We start from the raw sequence: 21,568 nt of genomic DNA on the forward strand, positions 1-21,568 counted from the left end.
GGCTGCGCGCGTGTGACGGTGGAAAGGGAAAGTGAGTTTTTCCGAAACCGCGCGGAGTGTGCGCGGAGGAGACAGGAGGCCACACAACGGCGGCACAATACCACAGAAGCTTTCGCAGACGATCCGCGTCCATCGGCGGTGTCAGTTGGGTGTTTGGTGGTGATCGCGAACAGGAGTCAACCCCCTAAAAACTCGAGAGGATGACGGTCACGTACGGTGTCGAGAAGTGTCCGGACAAGTTCGACGAGTATCGGTGCAGCCTGCCGGAGCAGTACCGGAAGCTGGCGGCCGACCAGCTCCGGAGGACGATCTGATCCGGAAGCAGGCGATCGACCAGATGCGCCAGTGGATTGCGAAGCACCCGTACATCCGGCGGTGCCGTACGGATTCGGTGTTTCTGCTGCGGTTTCTGCGCCAGCGCAGTTCTCCATCCCGAAGGCGTGCGAAATGCTGGAACGCTATCTGGCGCTGCGCCAAACGTTCCCGCACTGGTTCCAGGGGCATGGACCCCGTTTCGACAAGGACAGATGCATGACGCTCGGCGAGGAGGAGGTGTTCCATGTGCTCGGGTTCGACCGCCAAGGGCCAGATCGTGATCCTGATCAAGCGCGCAACTTCCGCGTGGACAAGTACGATCTGGTCGATCTGATACGGGTTCTGCACATGAACATGGAGATCCTGTCGTGCGACGAGATGGTGCAGGTGGCGGGCGTCGTCCTCGTGGTCGACTGCTACGAAGCGTCCATGCCCACTTCACGCTGTTTCCGGCTGAGCGAGGATGCGCAACATCGGACCGTACATCAATCACCTGCTACCGATCCGGTGCCGGGAGATCCACGTTATCCGGCTGCCGAAGGTGGCCGCCTCGATCGTCGACCTGCTGTTCACCTACGTCAGCCCGAAGCTGAAGCACCGATTCTTTGTGAGTAGTCAAAAGCCAGAGTGCCGTTTTTCGTTTACCGCCGAGACCTTCGAGATACGAGATGGACTGCGAGATTCACACCTTCCTCGAATATGGATGGGGATGGGCGATTGGTGACTTGGATTGTTTTGTGAAGTGGACATAAAACTGTGTGAGAAGAAAGCAGCCTGCTTGGATAGACACAAAAGACTTGTAGTAGGCCACGGGTTGCCGCAATCGGGGCGTTCCTTACGCAATGCTGGTGGACGCATTGGACGGTTTCACAGCATTCTCACCGCCTCCGCCAAGAAACGGTATCGTTCGGCCCTGTGCTCCATGTGCTCTATGACTTTCCAAATCTTCAATCGAGCAGATCCGATATACCAATCTTGCTTGCGTGCGTAGAAATAGAAATCCCAATGGATCCATTTTTTTTTTTTTTGCAAAACTATCTCCAAAACCGTGTCTGTGAATGGGAGAAAAAGCAAACGGAAACGAAGACATCTTACGGGTAGCCGCGGTCGTCGCCGCCACAATCGCCTGATGTTGCCAAATTCGTGTGACTAAAGCCACGCTGCTACTCATATACATAATGTTATGCACAGCGAATCTTAAAATTCAACGGTATTCGACGGTGGTTGCTGTGCCAACGCCGAACGGAGCAAATGACAGGGTGTGTTTGAAGGTGAACTAAGAAGGATGATGGTTGGTTGGTGTTGCCCTGGGTAACGGTTCAGCTCGAGCGTATGATTACAGCTTCGGTAATGAATTATTAACCGAGCACCGTTGGACCGTTGCCAGTGACAACATCAATTGGGCGATCATTGTACTCCGGACGCGCGACGTCTACCGTGCGTTCGGTGAGGTGATTAAGTCGCTACGAATGAGTCGGCCCCTACGAACTAAGTTCACCTTGAAAAGAGGGTTTGATGCAAATTTCGAAACCCAGTTTTTCCCTCAAGCTGTTCGAAAGGAGTTCAAGTGAGAGCGATCGCTGATTCTGGGCGTGCGTGATCGATAGAAAATGATCGCGACGATATCTACTGGGTTGCGCATGGCCGGCGGGGATTGTGTATCGATTTCGATCGTAAAAGTTATCATGTTGTTGCTAAAATGACGTAAACTCAGCGTCCTCAGGCGATCTTGGACGATCCCCGGACAGGTTTACGAGCACCACAGAACACTCATACGACTAGTTTGTTTTTCGATCTCTCTCTCGAGATCATTCAACTCACTGTGTTTACTGTACCGATTAACTCTTCCCACCTGAACGAGGCTTCATTGACTGTGACGTTTTTTAGCTGGACTGAAAACTTGAACTCGATCTTGAAATCCCCGAGTGACGCATTCAATGAAGATTCCTTCTTTCCTCCCCGTTTTTCTCCATCACAGTTCCACAAGACGATGAACGAGGCGGTGAGCTACCTGGGCAAAACTCTGCTCCCGACCGAGTACACCGAGGAGAATGAGGAACCGAAAGCCCTCACGCACGTCTACAGCAAGCGCATCCGCGAGAGCCGCGAAGAGTTACAGATGCTGGATCAGATGGAGATCGATGTGGCGAAGTTTTCGTCCGTCTGGAGCAAGACCGGATGTGCACCGGGCGGCATCGATGCAGGGATGGTGGGCAGCTTCCGCAAGCTGGACATCGATTGAAGGGCAGTCAGCGGGTGGCTTGTGTTTGGACATTATTTATAAGCGATTTTGGAGTCATTTGTGGAGGTCACCTTTCACCATCTTCTCCGTTTCGTCTGTAGGACGGTATCATATCACTAGCATTAGGGTCATAGGCACGTAGGGATGTATTATTTGTTAAGGGATGTATTAAATATTCTCAACCAACGCGTTTGCCACCAAACTCTCAGATGTTGGCTTTATTTCTCTTTCGTTTGACCGCGGGTGTCAAGCTGCTTCAGCAATACTAAGAAACGATTGGAGGCGGCAACGAAGAAGTGATCATGAATATAAGGATTACAATAAAAACATTTCAAACACACTTAAAAACTGCATCGACAACCGCTATCCAATCAATCATACGCGGGAACATGCGAACGGCACGTACTATGAGTTAACAATTTCCAAACAGCGCCTACGAAACGATCACTATTTATGATCGATTTCTCCCGGCAGCCCGTCACGAAATCGACGCTCACTGTGTCCCCACGGCAACAGCAGCTTTGACGAGCGGCGTCTATTGTCGTCTGCTGAATGCAGTTAGGTGCCTGTAGGGGCCGATGGCAGTAGATAGCATCGTTCGCTGGGCTCGGGTGTCTCCGGTGCACCGTACACATGCCAGCTGCCTTTTCCAACCGGGCTGCTTGCTGGTGTGTTTTGATAAATGGCGGAACATTCGTATCGATTGTATTTCTCTTTATTTTATGCTTGCTTTTGAGGACGAAACAAGAGAGACTGGATTTGGGATTGCGTGATTGGGCTACTGCTAGCAAACGCCTGATGGCCAAATTTTTTGGGCGCTGAAACAACGATAAATGCAGAGAGCATGTAAAGTATCGGGAATGGTTAGCAGTACGGGTTGGATGCCAGAGGGCTTACCTGTTGGGTACATTCCGGCCGTGTTTTGTCGTTAGTAGATTTTATTTTGAAATCCTTTAAATTAATGATTAACAACGGGAAAAGGTTTATTGAGCGTCTTAGAGTATGTGATTGCATGCATGTCGCATGATGTAATCTCTAGCTTCAGTTTATTCATTAATTAAGGGTTTGTTTTCGAAATTTTGGTTTGGTTCTGATTGGAATGTGAGCACCTGGAATTATTATGAACGACTTTCCAGCTTCCGGGGCCATCGACCGACACGAGTCAAGGATGACCAAAGTTTCAAAACAGTTTCCTGATTGCCTTAGATAAGAAAGGTTCACAAAAAGATGGCAATCTGCATCAATTAGTAACATGTTACGCGGATTGCATACTTTCCGGCACCACTGTTTACGAGGCACGCCTAAAGGTATGCAATGCACATGACAATGGTCTGGTGGAATTATTCCACGTGATTTAGACGTTTGAATTTTTCCTTTTTGCAAGGTATTTTACAGAAATAAATAATAATAAACGTGTATTTCATGTAAACTAAGAGATTGCCCTGTTTGAACTTCCGCAGATGAAACGAAAAATCCCTCTAATTGCAGCACGATCCATTACACACGTGTTACGTACTTATGTGTCTATCGGGAAGTCAAGAGTAGCATCTTTTGCTTAATTGTTGTAGTTTATCTCACAAACCTTCCGTCTCACTTCCGTAATTGATTTACCCTTCAGTACGCACGTTCATTCCGCACGATCTGATATGTCTCCACGCCTCTCGGACGCAATGATATAATTCTAACAAACGACTAACATACACATACACTCACACCGATAAACGTCACACGCTCCGAAACACGAAGATACGCTAGATACGAACGCACGCAGTGTCAGTGTGTTGCTGCAATCATTCACAATGATGCGCGATCTTTACATCCGAATACACGCGCCATATCTTGCTGCGCCCTCGCTAAAAGTAAACAAATAAACCATAAACGTACAGTGTGGGGCAATGATGCGACTCCCAGCCCAACCGAACCCTCACTGCCCTGACAGGCCTCGTCATTGACAGCTCGCTTGAAAGGCTGGAGTATGTGCTGCCGTTTGACGAGCGCTGAGCGTCTGTGTGTTTCGGCTGTGTTGTCAGTCAGGCAGTCAATTAAATGTATCTCCACACACACTGGAGCTGGTGCTGGTAGACAGACGGTGAGAGGATCACTGTTCAAAAATCCGCTAGATCACCCCCAACCAGTCAGCCAGTCAGTCAGTCATGCGGCAGGGAACGAAAACTAAAAAAATAAAGATAAAAAAAAGCTCCGTAATCGTCCGCGAATGATGTTCCGGTGGTGGAGGGAGTTTGTGTGTTATTAAACGGCAATAGACCCCGACCGGCACCGGTGCTTCGGTTCTGAGCAGTGAGTGTTCAGTTGGGTAACGGACGCAGTCTCGAAAATGGCACGCGCTCAAACGTTCTTCCCGTGCGTGGGTCTATCCGGTGACGAACTGTCCGGCCGGCTGGAGCAGATTGCCGCCTCGGAACTGCGCGAAGATGACGGCCTAAGGGAACAATCGCTGACCGCGATGCGTGAGTGGATCCGTCAAAATGGACGACTGCGGCGCTGCCGTACGGACGATCGGTTTCTGCTGCGGTTCTTGCGTGTGAAGAAGTTTTCCGTGCCAAGGGCTTGTGAAATGCTGGAACGCTATCTGACGATGCGTCAGACGTATCCGAAGTGGTTTGCAAAGCTTGATCCGGAGGATCCGGACATGGTGGCCGTGCTGGACACTTGCTGTATGCTACCGATCGGGCGTGATCCGGCGAGTGGAAGGATTGTGATCTTCGGCGTGGTTCGGAACTTTGACGCACAGCGATACAACTCCGACACCATGATCCGGTTGAATATGCTAGTGGCCGAAGCGTTGCTGGACGAGGAACCAAACCAGATTGCCGGTTTTACGCACATCTTCGATAACGGTGGCATGTCGATGGCGCACGTCACGTGCTGGACACTGGACAATCTGGCTGGGTACCTGCGAAGTGTCATCAATTGTGTTCCGGTTCGATTGAAAGAGAACCACTTTGTCAGTGTTCCTACGTTCGCCGCTCAGATCAGTAAATACTGCCTGTCGTTTGCCAGTGAGAAGCTCCGGGCCCGCATCCATGTAATTACTGCGTTTAAACACGAGCCAGTATGACAGTTGTAATGAGTTCTCTCTCTCTCTCTTCCCGGTGATCCAGTGTCATAGCACGGTGGAGGAGCTACGTGCAAAGGTTTCGCCTGAGCTACTGCCACTAGACTATGGTGGTAAAGGTCCCTCACTTAAGGCGTTGAACGAACAGTTCCGCGAGTATCTTCGTTTGAAGAGATCAACCCTGCTCGAGCTGGACGATATGGAGATCGATATGAAAGATCCTCGAGAGGCAGCCGTACACGAGGACGTTGGTGAAGTTGTTGCGGATGGCGCTGTGGGCAGCTTCCGAAAGCTCTCGATCGATTAGTTTTTCAGTTCCTCCTCAAACCACCCAAACTGGTGGAGGTGTTTTGTTGTGATAAGCTAACACACAGACACACACACGTTGTCCCCCACGGATGCTTCATTGCAAAAAAGTTATCTTATCTCCGTAAAAGGTACGACGCCGTTGATTGTTTCGAACATTAGCACCGGACACAAAGGCAAACATCCATCTCGAAATACGGAACCGTGAAGGAGATTCGTACATATTGCTTACGTTGGCTCACAGAGGGGCTTTGGGGAGCTAGTTGAAATTCTTGTTTAGTCACGCTATTGCGAATGACGTAGCAGCATTTAGCAATAAACAAATGCCAAATGACAGATCAAAACGGAGCTGCCACACCGAAATCTCATTAAAACCTGTTAAAACCCCGCATCGATCATATGGTCCGATATTGCGCCTCGAACCTGACATTGTAAGCTAGAAACTAGTTCTGTGCGATTGTTTCGGCGCCAGTATGGTGGGGTTCAAAGGGTATTGAGGGGAGGATGGTAGAGAGAGTCTGATGCTGGTTTGTTGTGGTGATGACGTCAAACAGGGTTGCGTGGAGGCACGTTAGAGTATTATACCCAGTATTATGTGTAAGCTGTATGTGTAGGGTTGTATGGGCTTTGGGGTTAAATAAATGCTGAAAACTAATTTAACAAACCTTTTTTCATTATTTGAAATTCTTTTTTCCAAACACAATTCTATTTCCCTTAATTGACTTAAAATCGGTTAGCGTAAGTCGCTTAAATCGATTCGGAGTGCTTTAACAGCGCACAGAGCTTTCATGTAACCGATCGAAGCTTTAAGCTTCTTTTTGAATTTTGCGCCATACTAAAGCTCATCAAGCAGGCCGAGGGGTTCACCAACACTGTTTCAAATACAAATAAATAAATAAATAAATTAAAGATTTTTTCAAGATAAACGATACGAACGAAAGGAGCGAAAAATTGACTAGGAAAGTAATATTTTTAATCAAAGACGTTAAATATAAAATAATGTCCTCGTATAGAAATTCGTGCGGTTTTACAGCTTGCTTGCTTTCTCTAACAACTGCGTAATAGCTAGAGGACAGTAGACCGAATACTTTATCCGGTTGTTTTAAACCACCTTCAAGATTCAGGGTGGCAAAAAAATATTTAAAATACAAAACTCATGAGAGGTAGAGAGAGAGCTAACTCTCATGAGTTTCTTAAAAAATGGATTACAGCGCAGTTAAACCCCTTATTCCTTACAACCTTCGGACACTATCCATACAATAAAATGTGTCCTGAGCGGGCATAAACTTAATTACTCTTTTATTATTTCTGCATCGATAGCACCATTGGGATGGGAATCCGGTAGCGAAATGCTCGTCAGGTTATCTTAGGTTAAGGTCGTGGATATTTGCACTTATCGTCTGTTTCGCACCCACCCGTACTGCTCAAGAACCCGTAACCCATCGGCACGGCAGTGAATATTGCACCTCATCGGCCACGGTAGGCCAACATTTGCTCACTTGATCAAGCACACATACCACACCTTCCGACACGCCCAGCATCCAAAATCCAACCCGAGCTCGTCGAGACGAAGATTGCATCTCGTACGTCCACCGGTACGTCCGTCGGGCCAAAGCAACCATGTGCAATGACAGCCGTTCAATTGAGCGGTTGGGCAAGCAAGCAAGCATGCCGATGTGGCCCCAAAAAATTGAAACCCAAAAACCGAAAGAGCATCAATCGCTGGGTAGCATTATTACGCCATAAGCTTGGTTGGGGTTTTTTTTTTTGGGAAGACTTTTTCTTTTTTTCGGAGGGATGCCCTGACCACACGCTCAAAGTGGGCGCCCTCACTTGACGGCTGCTGCGCGCCTGTAGTGCACGGGGAGTGAAAGTACAGCCAAAAGTCTCCTGCGCCAAAACAGTCCCCCACGAAACGAAAGGGAGAGCAATTGAATAATTGAACCTTGGCGTACGGATTTGGGATGGATTTTCAGGCTGGTGTGCAGACGGCAATGATGAAGCAGCAGCCGCCGATCGCAAGGCAATGGTTTACTCATGCGCCGTCTTTGGGCCGTGTTATTTTACCGTCCATTTGTAATCGTTCCGATCGGTCAGCATCATCATACATGCGGTCCCGCAGCACTACTAATACGAATAACTTGCACTTTACGATTACTCAATGCTGCCATCCGTCCATCATGAAGCGAAAAAGGGGAACCCCGACGAGGAAAGGATTGCGTAAAAACGGGGAGGGAAAGGATCACACGCCGTGGAAAAAAAGGAACGAAACGAGTATATCCCGCGGCATAATTTATGAAAACTTATTGTTGTGTGTACACACAGTGTTATAAGATGGTTGACTGGCGCACCGATTGTTGTAGTGCGCTTCGTACGCGCGGATTGTGCCCACAGAGCACAGTGGTGTGAGTGAAGCTGCGTGCATGGTTATTAAAAATTTGAATGGTATTTTTATTTGGCACGGCCGTTGAGATGGCGCAAACACAAAACAAATCAACATTGCGGCGCGGCGTTGCTCTCAAGTTTTGGGTCAATTTATGCAAACTCTGCTTAAACAAATGTGGAGAAAAGAGGATTAAATTAAGACATAAGTATTTTAGCCACTCCTGAGCGATTGGACCAGACACAAGATTCGAACTCACGCCTTTCATATTGCACGTAACAACCATCTTACCAGCTGCACTATACGATCGCACCACACGGATGACTCAAAAAGCTCGATTTTATCTGCTACTCGTAAGCAGCAATCAATAATTGAGGCTTTTAGGTGTGCAAATCATCCAAAAGCCCCAGGCCCCAGGGTATGAGTAAATGCTTCATTATTCTCCCCACTCGGTGAGGATCGTACTGCAACTTTCTCAGTAAAATTTCCATTCTTACACACGACTAACGTCATTCGCCGGGCCGTTGCAGCGCCGGATCATCGATTATCCATCCATCATTTGCAAACACTTGCGAGCTGAAGTTGCCAACACTTAAGCTGACCGTAAGCTGTGCAGGTGAGATGCAACAGGTATCTCTCTCTCTCTCTCGCTCTCTCTCTTACACTGACATAGTGTTCCAACCTACTTCAAGAATGTTAGCTACACTTATTAGGCTAACCAATTGTCACCTCATCACAAAGCTCGCTCCACAGGGAGTTCTTCCTTTCGAATCATGCGTCCCCATAAGGCAAATACACGATGTCCATTGACAAAAGCTTCAGCTCTCCCTCCCTCTCTCTCTCTCTGTCTGTTGCCATTTCCAGTGCCAACACACTCGAGCACTCGCGCACCCGAATCTTTAATTATTAAACCATCGATCGTGTACGTCGCAGGTTCATTTCGTCTCGATCGGTCGTACGGTGCGGTTGTCCCAACGTCGGTGACACACAGAGTGGTGCAAGAGTGTTGTGATCCTCGCGTAAGATAGCAAAGGTGCGTCGGTATCATGCCCAGTGACAAGCTAGTGGTGGTTCCGGTCCCGAACCTGGATAAAGCGCCCGCCCGCTACGATAACGAGATCGACGAGCTGGATGCACACTGCCAGCAATTAGCGCGGGACTTTCTGCGTGAAAACCCGACGATCCGTGACCAGAGCCTGGCGCAGCTGCGTGACTGGATAGCGAAGCATCCGAGCATCAAGCGATGCCGCACCGATGCACGCTTTCTGTTGCGCTTCCTGCGCACCAAGAAGTACTCGTTTATCAACGCGTCCCACATGCTGGAGCGCTATCTGTCGTGTCGCGTCGTTCATCCGCACTGGTTCAAGGGGCTGGATATCGAGGATCGGGAGATGTGTGAGCTTGTGGAGGCCGGGTTTTTGTATCCGTTGCTGGAGAAGGATGCACGTGGCAGGACAGTGATTTTTGGTGATGCAGGCACGTTGGACCCGAAAGTGTACACCGTTGGGCACGGGAGTCGAATGCACATGCTGGTGGGTGAAACGCTGTACGATGATGCGTCCGTGCAGTGCGCTGGGTTTGTGTTGGTGTACGATCTGTCTGGCATTACGATGGGAATGTTGGGGTTGGTGACGTTGAACGATATCCGCGATCTGGCGACGTACCTCAACAACGCTGTACCGATGCGTATCCAGGAGCTGCACTTCGTCAATACACCGAGCTTGGCATTGAAGATCGCCAACTACACGCTGGCCCTGATGAACGAGAAACTGCGCAATCGCATCATGGTAAGAGCACGCGTTTCCGGTGTCTGGCACAGAGGACTTACGTGTTGCCCTATTTACAGTGTCACCGCAGCTGGGAGGATCTGCACAAAAAGGTGGACAAACGGCTGATCCCCCAGGAGTACGGTGGAGTGATCCCGAAGGATGAACACATAGCGGCGTTCAAGAAGCGCTGCCACATGTACCGTCCCCAGCTGCTCGCACTGGACGAGATGGACTACGAGGTTGGACGAGAGTTGGACAGCTGCAAAAAGGCCCACGTGGCCGAGATTGAAAGTGGCACGATCGGAAGCTTCCGGAAGCTGCAGCTGGACTAGACTGCGCCCTGCTGGACGTATTTAGTTTTAATGTAATGGGTTCTCTTAGACTGTGATGTATCTCTTGGTTGTTTTTGGTTCGCTCGATTGTTTACGTATAATCCCGATTGATTTCGTGTTTGCCTTAAATACTTATTACACTAAGGAACAATGGTGGATAGAAGAAATGTTTCATTTTATTCCATTTTCCTCCCCTCTCTATGGTTAATGATTTCGTGTAAGATTTTGTACGAAACCCCTCGACGTCGAAAGACTTTGGTAGCGTCCGATCGGCAGTGGCCGATGTTGACATTGCGAGTAATGATAATAATTAGCACCTGCCGAATGCGCGATGGGTGCCCGGGCCGAGGCAAAACAAAAGGTTTCTTTTTCAACATCATCGTGGGTGCGTCGTGGCCGATGTGACCAGAAATGATAATCTTTATTCAAGGATGACCCTCGCCCGAGGTGTGAAGGATGAAGTTTGTACGATGAACGATGTAAATTTTGACGGGCGATGTGTGTTGGTAGTAGCATAAGATTTTATCAATGTGTATATTTGTAAAAGAAATGTTTTAATAAAAAGAGCATTTTGAATGAAAATCCCGCAGTGCGTTTCAGTGGTTTTGGCTAGTTAAATTAATTAGTAGTACAGAAATTCGCTACCGACCAACAAGGCGGAAGTCTGACAAGGGATCAATCATGCTTGTAACAAACATTGTTATGCGCAAAGTATTTCTGAGCACGCTTCCTCGTTGATTCAATCGCTGGAAATTACGTGCAGCGAATATCGTAACACCCAACATAGTCATTTTGACGTCAATGCGTTCTGAATCGTAACCTAAATATTTCAGAAAATCAAATGAAGCGTTTTGTTCGACTGTTAGAAAGAGCGCCCGAAGGTATGCAATCTTCTCACACGCCGATACGAAAATCGCACACCAATTTGCATACCTTTAGGCGTGACTTTTTTTTCCACAAAACAGCTAACGATCAATGTGTTAAAAACATTCTTCTAATTGATTTTTGATCAGCTCGCTCTCGGCAGAGGCTACAATGTTGCGCCACTTGCCCATTTGCAGCACAAACATTCAATAGTACTTCTGCATCCATTATTTTGTCACTACCCCTTTTTAACTGCATTCCCGTGCAGAAAATCGATTAATCGACAGTGTTTGCTTTCTGCGGGAGAGCATTTGTCTGTAGTGTGTAAATGTAAACAGTTTTTCATATAGTTTTAGAACTTTGTTTCTATCTTAACGATTGGTAAGGCAGACAAATAGTGGAACAAGGAAGTGAGTTGACAAGACAAATGAGTTTTAAAATATCAGTAAGCTCATCCCTTATCCCAACCCATCATGTACCATTCAATTGAACGTGTATCAATTATTCATTACCCAAACCCATAAACTGGTGATGCTCTCATAATTCAACCGAATCTGGCAACAGCCATCAATCGTCTCCTCGGTCAACAAAATACCTTAACGTGCAGATTTTACTACCAACCAATTTTACATCGCACTTACGCGCCCTACGTGCAAAGCATCAGCAGCTGTGATCGTGGTCGTTGTCAAGACCGTTTACTCGCGTCCGAAAGTGGTTTTTCGTTGCCATAGCCCTTTGCCACGCTCATCCGGTAATTGGACGCTCCCCCGAAAAAGAGGAAAAAAAAACACACACAGAAGAGTTGTGTTCTCTTGCAACTTGGTTTAGCAATTTTTGATTGATTCTCGGTAAACTCATGAATTATGAATAGCTCGATACACCAGGTACCATGCTGTGGGGGAAGCGAAATAAACACAGTGGCAAGCCAAACGAAATTGTACACCGTGCGGGGTTACACACGTGTGTGTTCGGTTGGCACCGGCGTTACGTTTCGGCCGATCGGTCCTCGTATTGACCTTAGGTCGGCGAAGGAAACAGCATGCACATAATGGCAACTCAACTTCATCTTCTTCGGGGGGGGGGGGGGGGGATTTTGGAAGGTGGTGGGTGGGGGTGGTGATCTAATCATAACAAAGCCTACTAAGGTTACTACTGCTGCTCTTGCGAACGGCTTGCACCAACTGTCGATCGTACGCATCGGATTATTGTGAGATTTCCTAACCGGAGAGAGAGAGTGAGCCAGAGAGGCTTAATGCTTAGTACAGTGGTGGTTCAAAATTATATGAGCGATAAAATGATGGTTTTACATAAGAGTTATTAAACAGTGACTGGACAGTTATAAAATGAGATCATTAATAATCTGCAACAATGACATAATATTATAGAATTTGTTAAGGGACCAAAGTCCCAGAATTTATGCAATCAGAATCAGTCACTTACTAAATAAATAATTCTCTTTGAGAAAATATTAAAACGTCTATCAAATTGCATATAAAACAGCACACTGATACCAAGGTATGTAGATATAGAAGGTAGAGTTGTTTAGAGCAAATTGACATTTCTCGACCTGACATAACAGTTCCGTGGTGATCAAGGGGAAGGGTATTGAGAAGAGTGACGGCAGCGTCGGAGGAGGCGCCGGTGGTGTTATCGCTTGCGATTTTTTGACGAAAAATGCAACCAAATATCGTCAATCGTCTGTGGGACAACACTTAATACGCGAAGATGACCCATAAATTAGCGAAATTGCTCAAAGGACTGAGAAACGAGGCTGTTTGTTCATGTTGGTAGCCCCATACCATATGTTTTTGTAAACAAACTCTGACATAACTCGACTAAAATGTCGCCCTGTCAAATCGATAAAAATCCACCTTCTAAATACATACACCTTGCACTGATACGATCATTCATGATCGCGCGTCTGCCACTTTTACTAGACCACCGCCCAACCGACATCTTCTTCTTCACACAACGTGCAAATCCCCTTCCCTCGTGTGCACGTCGACGCATGTCGTGACTGTTTGTTTGGGCCCAAGTCCGCTCGAACCGCTTGTGTCGACTTTGCCGGCAAGATCTGGCCCATCGAGCGTTAATTCCTGCGTTGACCACGGTACCGATCGGTTGTGATCAGCGCGAACTCCCAGCAAGTTTGCTCCCGAGTTTGCCCGCCGTACCTTGCGACGGCCGCGGTGCAAAAGTGACCCTCGAACAGCGTGTGTGTGTGTGTGTGCTCGTGTGTGTGTTGCGTTGAAAGTTTAGTTTGTCACAGAGCAGTGCTACGTAACGTGTGGCTCTGGTGATCTTTTAAGACGCGCACCACTTTCGAGGCGTCATCGAGGCCACTGGACACCATTCCTGGCAAGGATTACGCGTGACAGCAGCTACCCCAGGTTAAAATCTTTCGAGCGAAAAGTGAGTGCAAATTGCAAATAGCGTGTGTGTGTGTGTGTGTGAGGACTTTTTTTACGACTCTGCTCTTCCTAGTCGCTGGGGTCTTTTCGGGGACAAACATCTCAGCGTCGCCTGTTAGCGCATCGGTCACCTAACGATGTTTGGTGTGACCTTTTACGCGTGCTAAGGATGCAGACTCATTAGGCTATCGTCCACGGAGTCTTGGGCAGGGGGCCGTTAGTTACGACCTTTTGACATCCGATCGGCCTAGCAGCCGAGTGAAATGTGTTGCACTCGCAAGCACACCATTCGGTTGGTCATCATTAGAGTGCATGGTAAAGGCATAAAGCAAAACGGCTCCTAATGATTGGCAAACCTTTAGTATGGTAGCAATTCACGGCTTCACGGTTGGTTTCATGGGTATGTTTGGCTTGCTTTACTGCCCCGATCGATCGGTGCGTCCGTCGGTCACATACCACTACCCCCGAGCACACGCGGGTGGTGCAACCCGATTAGTCCACCCAACCTCTCCGACCCGTTCTCCCTCCGACCCGTGAGAAAGGGAAGGGGAAAGCGGGGTGCTTTATTTTGTTTTTATACACCCGGTTGATACTATTACCCAAAGGCCGAATCCCTCTCCACGGGGAGCGCCTTTCACTCGACCAGACGTATGTGTGCATAGCGCAGTGAGGTAGGATCGAGAGTTAGGAAAGGAAGGAACTGGGTGCAGTAGGGTGCGTATGTGTGTGTGTGTCCAACGGTCTGCTTCTTTGTTGGAGGTTGGTATGTGCGCCACTCGTCCGCTTCATTGAGCGGCCACGGCTAGTCGCGATCGATTGCATAACTTCAAACAACACTACTAGCCGACTAGCCGTCTATGGGGTCAGTCAGCCAAGCTGTGGTTAGGCAGGTTCAAGAAACTCGCCCTATCCAGTTCTTGATGTTCAGTTCGGCGAGTTGAGGTTCGACCACAGGCGACGGGATGTCTGAGGTGAGGTTCTACGCCTCGCCAGAAGAGCCGTAACATCTGCTTTTCGTTAAACGGTGTGCTAAGCGTCTGTCTGACACACCAAAAGCTTGATAAATCACCCTCGACGCAGTTCGCCCGACGCAGATCGTCCACCGGCCTGAGTCAACCCACTAATAAACGGGCCATTTATCATGGCGTCTCGATTCCACAGAAACTGAACGCGGAGTGTTATCCACTCTGGTTCGGTTCCTGGTTCACGACATATTTCACGAACGGGCGGAGGAACGATCCACCCAACGACACCCTTTAATGGAATCCATCCTCCACCAAAGGGGGACAGATATTCACCATTCGCGTTTGGCAGGTGTTTTGCGGACGCTGCAGCATCATATTTATGGACCGCCAGTCCGCCTGTTTACGGGCCCCTTGGGGGCGAAAGTATGGAATTTTTATTTTAAGAGCGCACCATTCCAAACATTTTGTCATGGCACGTCGTACGTCATAATGCGTTCCAGGAGGATCGTTTTAATGATCTTCTAGCAGTAAATCGACCATCGCTGGGTGATGATAACCAGCACCGAAACAGCTGACAAGAAATCTCATTTTATTCTAAATGTGATGACATAATGATTCTTTAGTGGTGTTTGCAAAAGTATTTTTCCTTTACATTCCAAGCATGTTATACTCCCTTTCAACCTTTATAGCACCAACACTCAATTTGCTATAATTTTGTCTTCCAACCCCGCTCACGAGTCAGATTGGATTAGAAATCAATTCTACAAGGTTTAGGAAAGTTACAGATAGTACTAAACTGCTCCCTTCTCTAGCTCGGTTACCTTCATCTCGACGCGCACGGCCGTTGGCGATCGGATTGAATTTCCACCTGTTCCACATCACAAAGAAAGGATGCAATTTTTTGACAACTCATCGTCATCTCATTTTGTCCATCAAAAGCGGTGCAATTCGTGGCGGATCACAGCCCAATAGTAGTTATAGCTACTTCGCAATCGAGAGCCCCCCCCTGACCCCGGCATGAAAGGTACTGACCGATCTCGCGAACCTGCTCACCACTAAGACCCTGGATACATCCTGCGGTGATGGAGCAAAATCTGCGACCTTATACGGATGGGGCGTGTGTATTGGTGTGCTAACGTCATGCAATATTTCGTCGTCAAAATATCCGGTGGTTCGCTTATTAAAACAATCAACTTTTGTTAGACAAAAAAACGAAGCAAAGGAAATTAAGAGAGCCGTTCTTCAAATGAACTCTATTGATTGTAAATTGAAAATCTCATACATGCTTACTAGGTGGATATCCCCGCCATTCGCGTCAGAAACCAGCGTCAGCCATGTGGTAATACAATTTTACGCTTGATTACTTCATTCTTGAGTGATTGGACCATAGCAAATCGAAGACAATTTGAAAACAACACGACCTTTTTCGTCATTTTTCGTCTCTCATGAAGTGTTTATGTATTATACTAACATTGCAGGAGTCCTAAACTCAAGCAGATAAACATGGCTGCGTAATTGCGATGCTGCACTTTCTTTACAAACCAATCGGTAATATAATCCATTTGGTGCCGAATTCCGATCGTTACTCACGGCTCCCTGTACATCGCAGACCATCTTGAGCACGTACTCCACCTGTACACTGGGGAACTCTCAAGTGACCTTTGGCCATACGTCACACGGCTCCTGGTTACATATTTTTTCCCCCTTTCCCATCGGCCCGGAGTACCGGACGGAGTGGTTTACGTACATAAATAGGCCACAAAAGCGCTGTTGTTGCGCTTTTGTCGGAGGAACTGGAGCAGATAAATTCTCTTCCGGTGCGATGGCGATGGCGGTAAAAATAGACTATTTACTCGGATGATTTACCACTGCGATGGGGGTGTGTTTGGTCGGTTTTGTTTTTCGTGAACTCTATAGGAAGGTGTGTGTGTGCGTATCTCCCGATACAAAGAACCACGCCAAGATTTGGCAGCCGCTTCCTGAGACACAAGAAATTAATGCGCTTGAGATTAATTAGCCATTCCTGGCTCGTCTTTCCCTCTGCCTCTTCGGTGGATCGATCGGACCGATCGGCGTGGTGAACGATCGTGATTAAGCATTCTGGCCGGAAGCTCTGGAACTCGTCAACTCATCAAGAGCTCGTTTTTCCTATTTCGGGAGCGAGCACGCGGCACGGCTTTTCCTTTCACGGTGAAGACACCGTCACCGGAATTGGCACGGAATTTGTGGCCTGTGACACACATGAATTGCAGCAGCAGCAGTGAGTGTTTAATGGAATTCCACCAGCATGAGCTGAGTTGGGAGGTTCCCGTGTTTGGTAATGAGTCGATGCGTGCCGAGATTAGCTGATGAATATGCTGCGGATTGGGAGGTAAAATGTAAAAGCATTCGTCTGGCGCGAGGACCAGCAGTGCGGGGGACAGCCAGTGGGTTCGCTCGCTATAATCCGATGCGTAGCAATAATACGCTATAAATGGGTTTTATTTGGCTCACAGTCGAAAACACATGCCTGAGTGGAATGCGGAATTATTTTATTTTGACACACACAGTGCTGTGGAATGCTCATAAAATTCGATCTGCTGTGGTGAAATTCTTTTCGAGTGGAGTAGTTTAAAATTTGAAGGAAGAACACCGATACTTGAGTCCGTCGGTGTAGCATTATTATAATTCTAGATTTTGTCTGAAAATCTGAAGTTCTCTAAGAATATGTACAAAAAAACTTATGACATCTACTGTATAAAAAACCAGTAAATAAAAAGTATTCCTTGTTATTAGCTTCTCTCGCACATTTTTTTGTCCACATTTTCAAGTGTTGCATTACAATACACCTCATTATCGAAAGGGTATTTGGATATCAATAGGCACTCTCCGACAGAAGACAGAGAAAAAAAGACGTCCGGATGGTTTCAAGGCCCTCCGCTTTTGCCTAACGGACCGACCCCGTCCAAACCAACTTGAGCGTAGTCGAGGTCAAGTTCATGTGCGTGCGGACCGAGACGGACGATTCCTCTGCCGATTGGAACCACCATGATCAGCCGGTACGCTCGTCACAAAGTAGCATCGCCATTAGCCTAAGGAAGACTTTGATGCCGGCACCAAGCAGAAAAGGGCGTGTATTGTTTGTGCCGAAGCATAAACCAGGAAGAATTTATCGGCGCTCTGTTAACTTCTTCCGCTCAATCAGTGTCGTGGTGGATAAGTACTTCCGCTTGCTTTAAGTGGATAGCGCAGTCAACTCCTGACACACTTCTTGGAGGAAGCTAATGTAAGCACAACACTCTTCCATTCAATACCCGCACACAATGCAATAAGGCGAAGGGGAATATGGTGTCACATTGAGTGACTTCATTTTGCAATCGATGCTGGCAACAAACACCATAAACTACCGATTACCTTCAGTACGATTCAATATTTAACTGTAAATGGAGGAGATCGCAATGCATTTCAAAGTATTGATACAGAAGTGGTTCTTCAGCAAATAGCGCCAGGATGCTTTTGATTGCATACTGTACGGCGCACACTCGGTTCAATATTGATTCTTGGCGTCTGTCGGCAATCTGAGCATATCACAATACCACATGGTCCACCATCTTGGATGGTGCCCGTTTGTTTAATCGAAACCTCCCTTTTCAAGGTCTATTGGAGCGAGAAAGCTTACGATCGCCTGGCCAAACTACGATTTATTAATAGCCGACTCCACACTCATTCAACTCCGCACTCAATCGATCATTTCTTCCCCAACAGAAAACCGCACAACCGACAGCGCAATGGATAGCGACACGTCGGTCTACAGCAACTGTGCCAGCCCGGCCAGCTACCAGCAGTACACCTGGACGCTAACGGACAAGCTGCGTAAGACGGCCAAATCGGAGCTGCGCGAGGACGAACATCTGCGAACGCAAGGGTTGGCGCAGATGCGAGAGTTCATCGCCAAGAGTCCGCACATCAAGCGTTGCCGCACCGACGCACTGTTTCTGCTCCGGTTTCTCCGCACCAAGAAGTACTCGATCCCGCAGGCGTGCGCCATGCTGGAGAAGTATCTAACGGTGCGCCAGGCCAACCCGGCCTGGTTCCATCGATTGGACATTGAGGATCCGGAAATTGAGGCGATCATCGACGGAGGGTACATTGTGCCGCTGCCCGAGCGTGATGATCATGGACGGCAGGTGATACTGTCGGTGGCGGGAAATCTTGATCTGAGCCGCGTGTCTTCGGCCCTGCTGGCGAGGGTTCACTTCCTCGTGCAGGAGGTGCTGGCCGATGACGAGCAGTCGCAGATCTGTGGCTATGTGCACTGTGTGGACGAGCGCGAGCTGTCGATGAAGCTGATGGGCATGTGGTCGCTGGTGGACATCAAGAAGGTGGCTGACTGCATACAGAACGGTCTGCCCAATCGTATCAATGGATTTAATCTGATCGGTCTACCGTCGACGGCTGCCACGCTGCTCGAGTTCTGCGTATCGCTGCTGAGTGATAAGCTGCGCAAGCGAATCAACGTAAGTAAGGGGGATTGTGGAAGATGAAGGACGCCAACTGGAACAGAAGACTTAACACTCCAACTTTTGCACAAACTGACGAGGAATTCCAGGTGCCAGGAACTTTACCAGGAAAGTCCTTGTCGATGTTTCAGTATCAGATATTCAATCAAACTTAATGACATCTTGTGAGCGTATCAACCGAGAGAACCGGATAAAACAAGAACTTGCAGGTGTCTTAATAGTTTACGTTCCCCATTAAGGAGGCTAGGATTTCACGTCAAATGGATATCAAACTCTTCTTTCTGTCAGGACTTTCCGTAAATTGTGGCCTTCTTCAGGAAGAAAATTTAAACCATCTTTTCGAAAGGATCTTTCCCAAATATGTTTATCTAAAGCATAGTAGTTATCTTGTATATAATATTCGATCAAAATTTAATCTATAACGTTTTGCATAGTCCAAAATTAGCTTATCCTGCTCTAAGATACCGAAAATAGTTCATCGGTTCTAATGTGGACCCAGAAGACCACCTTTATGTAACATTTCGCCTGCATTACATAACATTGGTCAACTAGCCTAGCAGTAGGTCGTTGTGTCAAAGAACAAAAGAAAAGCTTAAGAATAAGAGGACATTCTTAGTGGTAGACGACGATCATCGAACGTGATACCATTCATATGAGAACCATCTTTCGTCAGAGGATCCTCGATCGAAGGAGAGACGTCTAGCGGAGACGCTCGCAACACACAAGACCGTAACAATCAGACCAATGGCGTCGTTGCAAAATGTTGCGCTGTCGGTGTCTTTAACCGGTTTATGCCTCGGCGAAGACATTTTGTCTCCGACAAGCCTCTCGCTGAATTGGACAGTAAGGTCAGAGGGAAAATCTCCACGATCGCGCGATACCGGTCTTCCACCAAGGTCACTATCACCAGCCGCAGCTGGACGGGTGGTTTTCTTTGGATTCGAAGATTTTGCCCCCTTCAAGATTTGGCCATCTCACGGCAGAAGAGCCGATCGGACGATCAGAACCACACAGCCTTCGTCGGCTGCAACACGCCTCTGTTAAACTTTTTCGAGAGAAGGAGGATTAATGTTTTGCATTTTAAATTTCATTAACCATATCTCGCTTCTCCTTTCCTGCCTAGCTGTTCCGCACCGTGGAGGACTTTGCCGGAAAGATAAATCGCAAGATTCTACCCAAGGAGTACGGTGGCACCGTGCCGATGGCGGACATGATCGCACAGTTTAAGGAACGCTGCCGTCGAAAGCGTGCCCAGCTGCTGGCAATGGATGATATGTGCATCGAGCTGTCAAAGGTCCCGGGACACTGTGCGGACTCGTGCCGTCGGGATCTGGAGGCTGGGATGATCGGAAGCTTCCGTAAGCTGGAGGTCGATTAGGCGAACGTCGACGACGTGGCTTTAGGTTCTAAGAAGAATGTATTATATTTCCCCATTGCTACATCTATGCTTGTACTAGAGGATAAGACAAAACAGACACATGATCGATATGGGTACACTATGGGTGGTATATATATATATGGACGGACAGACGATACATATCTAAACGCGTGAATTAATGAATTGCTTCAGATTTGATTATTCGACTCGTGCATCACCCTACTACCGGACGTCCTTAAGCGACGGGTTCGGCGTGCGATCTCTGGGAAGGGAGATGTTACGCAAACCAGGCACCAGCAAAAGGAACTCACTAGCGAAACCGCTTCAGTACTGCACTCCAATTTCCGCACTTTACTCCAACTCTAAAACTGTGATTTTGTTTTATTATTTCACGTTCGCGTTAAGCGATCATTTGCTGCGTGTTGTCCAATCGTTCGCATCGGGTCGGTTTGCGGGACACATCGTTTTTTGTCACATGCAACGGCTTCAAAGACTCGCGAGCCGCTGCTAGTTTGATGGCGATTGCGTAACGGCGCAACAATCCTAATTGCTATCAACGGAGCACGCGTAATTGTGGTGCAGCGGGACAGAAAGATGTACGTTACATTAAATCATAATCGAACTACGAATAAAGTGGATGGTGAACAAGAAAAAGAAACAACACTAACCCAACACACGCGCGCCTACAGAGAGAGAGAGAGAGAGAGAGAGAGAGAGAGAGAGAGAGGGCGAAAGAGTTACGACTACTTATGGTTGACAACTTCTTTCGCTTTCCACCTCGTTTGAGAAAGAAGAAAGAAAGAAAATGGCCACTTAGGATGGTGGGAGGCTTTTTCAAGCTACCCAATAAAGGGAAACTCTTGTACCGGGCCGGTGGGTAGTGTACTGATAAGGAAACGGGTAAGTACACGCGAAGTACACGTACACAAGAGGTGATCATAAAACAGGCACGCTATACACTCACAGGCAGCATCTGTTTTCTCACCACCAATAAAAGCGTTTCTCCACGATCCACGAGTGAAAAGCGT

At 47.8% G+C, this 21,568-nt stretch overlaps 2 protein-coding genes and 1 pseudogene across 3 annotated transcripts; all 3 read left to right on the top strand.

Annotated features, from left to right (window-relative positions):
• The first annotated feature begins 150 nt into the window (after positions 1 to 150).
• Positions 151 to 2,910, top strand: LOC118516898 (annotated as a pseudogene).
• A 1,562-nt stretch (positions 2,911 to 4,472) lies between these two features.
• On the top strand, positions 4,473 to 10,423 carry LOC118516899. The gene is made up of 5 exons (XM_036062744.1): positions 4,473 to 5,603; positions 5,680 to 5,939; positions 8,853 to 8,925; positions 9,351 to 10,109; positions 10,169 to 10,423. Exons 1-5 carry the CDS (start codon positions 4,893 to 4,895, stop codon positions 10,421 to 10,423), a joined length of 2,058 nt encoding a protein of 685 aa, XP_035918637.1. The 5' UTR covers positions 4,473 to 4,892.
• Positions 10,424 to 13,192: 2,769 nt separating this feature from the next.
• Positions 13,193 to 21,214, top strand: LOC118516901 (alpha-tocopherol transfer protein-like). 2 transcript variants are annotated; one of them, XM_036062745.1, is made up of 3 exons: positions 13,193 to 13,699; positions 18,408 to 19,159; positions 20,286 to 21,214. In XM_036062745.1, exons 2-3 carry the CDS (start codon positions 18,431 to 18,433, stop codon positions 20,538 to 20,540), a joined length of 984 nt encoding a protein of 327 aa, XP_035918638.1. In that variant the 5' UTR covers positions 13,193 to 13,699; positions 18,408 to 18,430; the 3' UTR covers positions 20,541 to 21,214. The 2 variants fall into 2 exon arrangements, with proteins under 2 accessions (XP_035918638.1, XP_035918639.1); XM_036062746.1 differs by having other exon boundaries at positions 13,360 to 13,677.
• Positions 21,215 to 21,568: the final 354 nt, after the last annotated feature.

Source organism: Anopheles stephensi, unplaced genomic scaffold (genome assembly GCF_013141755.1).
Source record: "Anopheles stephensi strain Indian unplaced genomic scaffold, UCI_ANSTEP_V1.0 ucontig41, whole genome shotgun sequence".
NCBI classification, from domain to species: domain Eukaryota; kingdom Metazoa; phylum Arthropoda; class Insecta; order Diptera; family Culicidae; genus Anopheles; species Anopheles stephensi.